The sequence below is a fragment of the Lycium ferocissimum genome, chromosome 7, assembly GCF_029784015.1.
Source record: "Lycium ferocissimum isolate CSIRO_LF1 chromosome 7, AGI_CSIRO_Lferr_CH_V1, whole genome shotgun sequence".
NCBI classification, from domain to species: Eukaryota; Viridiplantae; Streptophyta; class Magnoliopsida; order Solanales; family Solanaceae; genus Lycium; species Lycium ferocissimum.
This window is the reverse complement of record NC_081348.1, coordinates 55,394,927-55,405,142: the sequence shown is the minus strand read 5'-3', so window position 1 is coordinate 55,405,142 and position 10,216 is coordinate 55,394,927. Positions and strand designations below refer to the sequence as shown.

The 10,216-nt window shown below is 33.1% G+C and overlaps 1 protein-coding gene across 1 annotated transcript; it reads left to right on the top strand.

Annotated features, from left to right (window-relative positions):
• The first annotated feature begins 8,683 nt into the window (after positions 1-8,683).
• Positions 8,684-9,303, top strand: LOC132063000 (zinc finger protein ZAT11-like). Its single transcript, XM_059455454.1, has one exon. The coding sequence runs from the start codon at positions 8,778-8,780 to the stop codon at positions 9,279-9,281; it is 504 nt and encodes a 167-aa protein (XP_059311437.1). The 5' UTR covers positions 8,684-8,777; the 3' UTR covers positions 9,282-9,303.
• The last annotated feature ends 913 nt before the right edge of the window (positions 9,304-10,216 follow it).

Genomic DNA, 10,216 nt, shown 5'->3' with positions numbered 1-10,216 from the left:
GGGCTCTGTTTTTGAATAAAATTTGCTTCTACTTAAATTGGTCTGCAAAACCCAAAACTGAATTTTTCCCTTTTATGCCTTCGGCTTTGTTAAAATTAGTTTATATGTTCCAACATTCGTATTGGGTTGGGGGCAAATTTACTTTTTTTAAAAGGGAAAGGGTTTTTGTAGTTGGGTATTTGTTTAAAAAGACCCGAGAATGGCGTGAACCCTTTTGAAAATTGAACAAAAGCTTGTCTTTTTTAAATGGGTTCCCTTGTACTTGGTCTTTGTTGTGTGTTTGAAAGCATGCCTTATATTTAAATTAAAACTATTTTTTATACGAAGTTCTTATATGACTCCATAGTCAAGTGAACATTTTAAAACATCATTATCTGTCTTTTTTTTTCCCAAATTCTGCTCCCCTTATTTTAAAAATACTTGCTAGGGCCCTTTAAAATACCTTATAAACCCGCAAAGGGCCCTTTTTGAATCTTTTAAAAAATTATTCATGCTTTAATATAAATGCTTAGAATTTTATAATCCTCCTTTTCCTTTTCTTTTTTTTTTATCGCGGGCCCAAACAGTGCAAGGCTCGTTCCTCCCCCCGTTCGGGTTTTTAAACCCCAACTAATCCCCCAAATCGCCTCTTGCCTTTCGGCCCAAAAACAACGAAATAAAGGAAAAATTTTCTGGGCCAAACCCCAAAGCTAATGGCATGCCCAACGGTTATATGTTTAAAATTTGAGGGGAAAAATTTTTTTTTCCCCCTCTCTTATTTTTTTTGTTTAACTAACATTTTTATTTATTTTGGTTTTCTTAGTTAGAATGAACCTTGGTAGAATTGTAATTGGTGTTAATATAAGGGGTGGTTAGTTTAGAAGAGGAACAAAATAATTAATTCCATAAATTTCATCTTTTTCTCTTTTAATTTTTTTAAAACCCCAATACTAAATATTTATCATTTTGGAACAATGGATTTTCAAAGTAACACGATTACATATTTTGGAACCAAAGAACCTGCTTTGTGATATATTTAAAAATTTTTAAAAGACGTCACTAACATATAAATACTAATCCAAGTATACTTTTAAACATTTTTTTTAAAGTTTATTCAACTATGTATACTTCTAGTCTAATATAATCAAAATAAAGTTAAAAAAAGGGAAACTTCCTTCGTACCCCATATTTATAAAAAAAAACTAGATTTTAGTTGGCATTGTCATAGTAATATAATTTTATCTAAAGTTTAAATTTTCCTAAACTTACCGCCAAACAAAAAACCATTACATCTTCAAATTCCCTTTAATAATATTTAAAAGTCTTTTTCCATACAAATTATTATATTGTCAAGTCTTATTTTAATAATATTATTACATTTTATTTTTAAAATTTTGCAACATTTTATGAGTTTATCTAAATTTTCCTTTTTTATTAAGTTCCCTATATTTCCCAAAAACTTTACTAAAAAAGCGCTTTTTTTTTTAAACCCTTTAAATCCATTTATGAGTATTTTTTAAAAATGACTCTTTATACTCTTTCTTAAAACTCTAAAAAATTTTTATAAATTTTTTTTTAAAATAATCTTACTATATTTTTTTTTAAAGACTTTATTAGTATTTAAAACTATTTTCTGAATATTAAAAATGTTATATTTACCCCTATTTACTTATAAGTCCGGTCGGATTAACCTTATTAATGGAACTTAGAGGACCCCCTTACCTTCCCTCTAGGTTAGTTAAACCCCGGCCCTAGAATTTTTTTGGGGTTTGAGTTTTAAAAAAAAACCCTTTAGATAATTATTTTTAATTAACCTTAGGTCCCCTTTTAAATAATTAGGTGGCGACCCTTAATTTTTAAAAAACCCCGGAATTTCCCGGATGTTGTAAACTATTTTGCCCCGGTTGAAATGGGGTAAAAGAGGAGGAATGAAAACTATGAGCAAGTCTTGAAAAAGGGGGAAGAAGTTAACATGGAGATGAAAAAATTTACCCAAAAAGGGTATTCTGGATGGATTATTACAAAGGGGGGGACGCCCAACAATAAGAAAAACTTGGAAAAGGGAAAATTTTTGGGGCCCCAAAGATTTTAATGAATAAAATAATAACTTGAAGCCTATGGAGATCAACGTTTAAAGGAAACCCACGGAAAAAAATGGAAGAATTTCAAAAAATAATGTTGAGCAAATTCAAAAAGTGGAGCTACTTGAAATTGCTATGGGAAAAGGCCAAATTAATAAAGATTGAAGCATGAAATTTCAATATCAAAAAGGGTGGTTGTAATTTTGATTTTAGTTTCCAATGAAGACGAGGTCAAGATTGATTTTCTTAAGCTAATGGGGGTTGCCCCAAACCCGACCCAAAAATAATGCAAAAATCAAAATTGAAGAAATGATACTAGGGGTTGAAAAAAAAAGGGTTCATGAAAGGGTTTTTGAAGACTCAGTTCATTTTTGGGTGAGGATGTCAAAAATAAAAGCGAGTTTAAAATTAAAAACGCATTGGATCATTAAAACCCTTTTTCAACTTGTGCTTGGTTGATGATATGGAAGTTGAACAAAAGAACCTATGGAGAATTTTGGAGATGAAGAAGAAAGCGTTTTCATTTTGAAGTTTGCTATCCCAAAGGGAAAAAAATGGGCCTGGTTTAGGGGGAAAACGTGCAAAATGCGACACCGGGGTTTAAACCCTCCTTTGTTTTCCTACCCCGCCTCACGAGCATCACAGGAATCTTGATTCAAATTTGGGGGGCGCAAATTTATATCTTCCAAATGGGGGGAAAAGTGGTAAAGGTAACCGTGGGCCGCGACTTTAAACAAGCGCTTGGTGGGAGGAAATTTTTATTATTTTAAAATTTTTAAATCTTTTTTTGAAATTTTATTTTTTAGAATAGTTTAGTTTATGGTTTTTGACTAATCGCAAAGTTTCAAAATTTTTTGGAGTTGTTTTGAGCAGGTCGGTTTTCCGGACCCCCCCGACCCGATGGGCTAAAAAAATTGCGACCTTTTTTGGGCCCCCTTTTTGGGGCAAAAACATCCGTTTTTTTAAAATGATTTTGAAAAGTTTGTCTTTTTCCCAAAAAGCTTGTCAAATTTTTGTTTCCCCTTTTTTTGTCATTGTGCGGTGAGGACCGCAATGTTTTTAGTTGCGGGTGGCATGTGGTAGCACGTTATATTTTTATTGCCTTGATTGTGTGCCCTTAGGGCTTTTTTGTATTTTTGGTGGGGGTTTGTGGATAAACATTACAAATGGAACTTGCTCAAATTTTCGAAAATTTGGGTTTTTTTGGCATGTTGTGGATTGTCACTCTTATTATTTTATTTTTTTTCTTAGCTTTTTCATTAGTCTTTATTTTTTAGGTGTAGGTTTCTCCTTTTTAGGAAAAATGTGGGGCCTTTGGGTTGTTTGATACTAATAGGGGTTAGTCTCTTGCGTATGAAATGTTGAAATGCGAATACCCCCCCAAAATTTTTTTGGTTGGGTTTCAAAGAAAGGGAACAGGAAAAAATGATCTTTGTGACCCAAATTCTTGGCCTTTTGGTGACTCTGTGCCCACTAGTTGTTTAAAATTTGGATTATGAGATATTGCTCGGTTTTTTCCTTGGAATAAAATTGATCCATCTTGACTAGTTCGTATGCCCTGTGTTGTGAGTGTTTGTTGAATAATTCTTGTGTTTACTTTTATAAAACTAGAACTTGCCCGGGTTTTGTCTTTAAAACTAAGTTTGATTATTTTGGGTTTGGGGAGATGACCTTGGGCTATCTTTGTGATTTTTGAAAAAACCTCTAAAGCCTTTCCGGGCCCACCTTTTCATAAATAATATCACTAATAATCCCCCTTGAGCCCATGACCTTTTGTTTTAAATTTACTACACAAGCCTTTATCCTTTTTGATGAAAAGCCTCTTTTGAACCTTTCCCTTTCCCTTTAACATGAAATTGTGAATTTACAGGCCAAAGCACTAAGTTGGGGGCGTTAGTGTTGCTTGAGAAGTGGTGAAGGTTGGTGTTATGGAAAAGTCAAAAGAAAGGAAAAAAAATTTGAAAAATACAAAAAGGTTACTCGCACATGAAAAAAAAAAAAAATGTATCTTTGTGAAAAAGGTGGAAAAAAAAAACATTAGAAATCAAGAAAATGGTTGCCTGGATTGGAATAATTGGGGAAACTGAAGCAAAGGAAGGAGTGATGTTTTACGACGAAGAGAAAGTGGACAAAAGGTATTGTGTAGTGTTCGAGGAGGGCGTAGTCCTTGTATCCCGAATACTTATGCTACTTCCACTAGCCTGCATTGCAAGCAAAAGTCCCCCATGTCGATCTCTGACTTGAATGTTCTTGAGTTAGTGATGATTGAAAATGAGGCAAGCTTATGGTGTGCTATTTGTTATGCTAAGAATTTCTTTGTTGAGTGTGAGTGACTTTGTGCGTATGTCCACTTGTGTTGTTGTGAATATAATGATTTTGGGACTTTCTTTCTTGTGAGGGCATGTGAATTACGATCGATTGGCGATGTTAAAAAAAAAAAATTCCAAGTTAAGTCAAATGAGCATATCTAGTAAGCTAGTGGTTTTGAGTCACTTATTGAGGCTTGAGTGTTGTTGCTTGATTGTTTTGAATCTCTATTGCATTCTTGAAATTGTATTTTGAAATGAGGGAGTTATTTGGTTGAAGTTTCATATGCTTGTAGCCTAATTGTTGGTACCAACCAAAGTCGTATTTTTTGCTTAACTGTGATCCTCATTGAGATTTTGATTTTGATTTGCTTGAGGACAAGCAAAGACTTTAACTTGGGGGTGTTGATGTGCCGTGAAATTATGGGATATTCGATGCTAATTTCTTAAGCTTTTGTAACCCTTCAAGCACTTTTGTTGTTACTTTTTGTGTATTTATGTCGTTTTGTAGGATAAGATGCCGGAGGCATAACGGAGCAAGCATCGGAGCAAAATAGAGCAAAATAGATCAAAAGACTTGTCAGTAAAGTTGTGCATGTGACATCTGCGAGTGGCACTTACAAGATGTCGTGCATCACGAGCAGCACTTGCTATGTTGTGCTTACGTAGGCATTTTTGTCCACAATTTATTCTCGTTTTTGAATGTTATAAATACTTTTTTTAGGGTTTGTAAAACATTATCTTTGGCCATTCATACAAGCTTGGAGAGCTAGGGTTTCATCTACGCCCATTGGAGGAGAAGATTGGAGCACCTTAATGAGATATTTCTTAAACCTTTCTTCAACTCCTTGTTTTGTATTGAATATTTAAGTTTGTAGCTGGTTTCTTTATTTCACTTGAATCTTGTTTATGATATTATTCATTATCAAGCGTTGGTTAAATCTCTTTGTTATGCTTATGTATTGAATGATTTTTATTGCTATTGAAGTGGGTCTTTGTTGTTTTAATTAATCTTGTTCTTTAATGTTTCTTAAGGGATTGGCTAATCCTAAGACTCGCCCATTTACTTTGATTGAGCTCGGAAGAGGAAATCTAGGTTGGAAACGATTAATTAACAAGAATTTGGGTTGTTAAACCCATTTAATAACTTGAGATTGGAAGAGGATAGTTACTTGAGGTTAAATTGATTGTGCCTAATATCACACTCTAAGGCTTGGAAAAGCTTAGAGTGAAATTCATTGATTTGGTTGGAAGACTTTCAATGAGATTTTAGAAATCATTATCTATCAACATAAACCTGCTCTTAGTTGTAAAATCATAAAATTCATTGGATCATTACTTGAGAGTTCCTTGTATCCATGCTTGTGGTCATTGATCATTTTACTTGCTTTCTAGATTAGCTTATATTTTCGCATTAGTTATAATTTTCTCAAAATCAAAATATTATCAAGTGTTTGGCTTAGCGTAGAAAGTGATAATTCCTTACTTGTTTAAATTTCCTAGTATATTGTTCCCTGTGGGATCGACCACGACTCATAGTTAGGTAAATTATATTGCATACGACCGTGTATACTTTCTCTTTGAGGAGTGGATTTGGACGTTATTAGTAACCAACTTTAATTTGAATGGACTTTTTGTTGCACCTTTTTTTTTTGTTTTGTTTTTTTTTGGTGACTTGTTGTGATCCTTAGGCAAAGATGAGTGTTTTCTTTGTACAAGAATTAGTTTAATAATTTTCTGTGGTATCTGAGCAAGTTAATTTTTTATGTAATAAAAAATAGTTTAGTGACTTTGATATGATAAAATAAAAGCTATGACCCTCTATGAAATCAATCCCAATTTAATTTGAAAGGTAATTGTCTTATTATTCAATTTTTTTTTTTATGAATAGTTACTTTTTAAATGATATATGATGGTATAAATAACTTTTACACGAAAACTCATTTTAGCAACTAAACTTAGGTTGTATTTATATACCCCCCTTAACAACTTACGTCTCAATTAAATACAACCCCAAATCACGACGTGACAAAAAAAAAAAATATAAGAGTGTGAAGAACACAAAAAGGTGGACCCGCTGATATATATATATATATATATTAAAAAATAAAATAAAAATAATATATAATTAAAAAATAAAATAAAAATGCACCCCCACCCCCCACCCGCTCCTCTTCCCCCACCCCACCGAAATCGGCCAATCGAATCCACCCCCTCTCCGCTCCCCCACGATCGCCACCTTCACCCACCTCCATAACCACCACCACCGCCTCCGCCAACCTTCCACACCGAAGCAATGAAGTTGCACGAAATTGCGAACGCACTTGATTGGGTTGAAGAAAAAATTTTCTTCATTGTTTTTAAACAATGAAGAAATTGCACGAACTGCCCTTCAAATGGAGCCTAGTCGGGTAATTTTCTTCACTGTTTAAAAACAATGAAGAAATTTTACGAACTGCCTTTCAAATAGAATTCAAATGGATTGGTGTGTGGGCCGACCGGGGGGAGGGGGTGGGGAGTTGAACAAGAAGGAAGTTCGGTGGGTGGGAGTTAATGTTGGAAAAAATGTGATTTAAGAATTTTAATAATTGATTAAGAATTAATTAACGTGGAAATATGATTAATAAAATAAAATCTTTGACAAAGATGAGATTTTTCAGTTGGGTTGATTTAAGGAGGCGGTGGTTATGGTGGTGGTGGAGGTCGTGGTGGCGGCGGCGGTGGTGGTGGTTGCTACAAGTGTGGTGAGGATGAGGAGAAAGAAGAAGAAAGAGAAAAAATAATAAAACAAAAATAAAAAAATGAAGGGTTGGTAATTTTTGACATGGCAATGATGTGGCAACGACTGGCAATGATGTGGCAATGACGTGGCGCGAGTGTAATGCACCTCACATTGTGAGAGTGGTATTATTTTTTCAGGGTGGAAAATAATTGAGACGTAAGTTGTTAAGGGGGGTATATAAATACAACTTAAATTTAGTTGGTAAAGTGAGTTTTCGTGCTAAGTTCGAGGGCGAAATGATGTCTTTTCTCTGAATTAAACGCTTAAGTAGTTCGAACATCATAAAAAGTAATTCAAAAAGAGAAAAGAAAACAGCAATTTCTAGTTAATTAATTCGATTACCATAATTAGGTAGCGAACCGACAGCTAGCTACTTTATGCCTCACTGGCCATATGGTCATATGCAAGATACCATGTGAGTGTGCATGTATAATAAAATTTGACCATGTAATACTCATTGAACAAATTTTAATTATCATCCACACTTTTCATGCATTGCAAATCTTAACTGATTGTAGTTATGCCTGTATAAAATATATTAATGTGGATTAGTTGTGACAACGTCTTATGTATATCAGGCGAAGTTTCAGTTAGCTTATCATATACAAAAGACACGCTAATAGAAAGAAGTGGAAGGGAAGATTCGATTTCAAAAAATAAAAATAATTTAAAGTCCTTTCAAAACTTATTGCTCTAGCAGTCCCAATTTATGTGATACTTTTAGTTGCTCGAGATTCAAACTGCATGAATTTTGACAAACATTTTAGAATGTAATTTTTTCACCAAATTGATGAGAAACGCTGCAACTTATTGTACTTTTTATGTAATTTTCAAATATATATATGTTACTCTTAAAATATTGAGGTAATTTAATCCAATTTAGCTTCAAAGTTTAGTCAAATTGACACTCGAAAAGGGAAAAGATTACATTAATTGGGACGGAGGGAGTACTAATTAACAATTTAAATTTTACAACGCCCCCCTTCCCCCCCCCCCCCAACCAAAAAAAAAAAAACTGGAATCAACACTTAGAAATAGAACTATATATATAAAGTGAATCTTTATAACTTTTTAGTAATTTTCCACTAACTATTCCTCAGATGATGACAAAAGCGCTCTCGAACTTTATACTACCTTTTTAGTAAATATTGCTTAAAATGTTTGTTAAAAAATTATTTTAACAAAAACCGCATAACCCAATTTGCAAGTTTGGACAACAGAGACTAATAAATGGGCCAGAAGTCGGTAAGCACTTGTGGCCTTTCCTTTTTATGTGAACCAAACATATATGAAAGGAACTATAAAGATTACCTGAAAGAATATTCCCACTCACTTCATTGTATTACTCAAACGCGGCCAATCAGCAAAATACTTTGAAAACGACCCATTAATTAAATCTGACCATATATCTTAACCAACAAGGAAAAGAAAACAACAAACTTTGAAAAACACGTTGTGTATTAAATTACATCTACAACCTATATATATATATATATATATATATATGTGAAGCTAACACCAACAAAAGTATCATATCCCACTTCTAAATTCTCTCATTTAGTTCAAAGTTCCAAAAACTTGGTATACAAAGACATCGATCCTTATATTTTTATTCTTGATTCCATAAACATGACCGCCATGAAACGAAGCAGAGAAGATTATGGCCAAGTGGAAGCAGAAGCTATGGCTAACTGTGCCTTAATGCTTTTGTCTCGTTTAAACGACAAAAACACTTCATCATCATCAACAACAGATAATCATTACAATGAATTTGAATGCAAGACTTGCAATAAACGGTTCCCGTCTTTCCAAGCCCTCGGTGGCCACCGTACAAGTCATAATAAACGGCCAAGATTACTCGGAGATTTTGTTACTGAAGCCAAAAAGAACAAGATGCATAAATGTTCTATATGTGGAATGGAGTTTTCTTTGGGTCAAGCTTTAGGTGGCCACATGAGACGTCACCGTGATGAAATTAATAAAACTTCGACGATGATACCGGTGTTGAGGAAGACAAATAGCAGCAAAAGAATATTTTGCTTAGATTTAAACTTAACCTCTGATGATGATGTTGATTTGAAGTTATGGCCGACGGCACCAGTTTCATCTCCTGTATTGCAAATCTTTATTTAATTAATTCTTTTGGATACTATGCGTTCATATATATATATATATATATATATATATATATATATATATATATATAATCCTTAATTAGTTCGCTGATTCTTTTACATATGTTGAATCTATCTATATGCCACCAAGGATTTCGATATTTACGTATCATGTGTTTGATTTTGTTACCTTGAATATTATATACTGGTATGTACTGCTACGCCAAAATCTAAAAGACCAAACCTCCGATATGCAAGGAACCATCCTTCACCGATTTTGGTCACGTTGAAAGATTCACTTTTTAGTGCACTCAAACTGGTGATTACAAAGACAAAATTTATAAGGATCAAACCGAGTCGAGTTTTGTCTATTGATTCAAAATAAAAGAGATTTTCGTACAGCAGTACAAATAACTACAATTGGTAAATGGTAATATTAGAAAAAAGAGGAGAAAACAAAATAAAAGAAGTTTCACCAAGAACGAGCTAGTATATATCTAACTTCAAGCAAATTTTTATTGTCAGCCTTTCTTTAAAGTTATTTCATCTCTACAATTTATGTGATATCTTTACTTCATTGAGAATTAACTTAGTTTGACTAATTTTTTAAGCTAAATAGAATTAGATTAGATTAACTCAATATTTTAAAATTAAAATTAATATATTTAAAAGTTATACAAAAGTACTATATATTCCAACTTTCTTCATGTCAACATGATACAAAAAATATTTGTCAAATTAAACATATTTTCAATCTCATTATGGGATTAGAAGGTTCACTCTAACTATAGAAAAGAAAAGCAATTACTATTGCCAATTGTCATTTGAAGGGTAAGAAAAGAAGGTCAGTGGTTTCACTTTGCAGGGAAAAAAATGTGAGTCGTAAGGACTTTAAAGAAGAAAAAAAACAATGGGAACTAAAATGCTACACTAATATTTGCACAAAAATTTGTA

Bases quoted from the DNA above. Each gene is read 5' to 3' on its own strand.
- LOC132063000 (XM_059455454.1), top strand. From the start codon at position 8,778: ATGACCGCCATGAAACGAAGCAGAGAAGATTATGGCCAAGTGGAAGCA.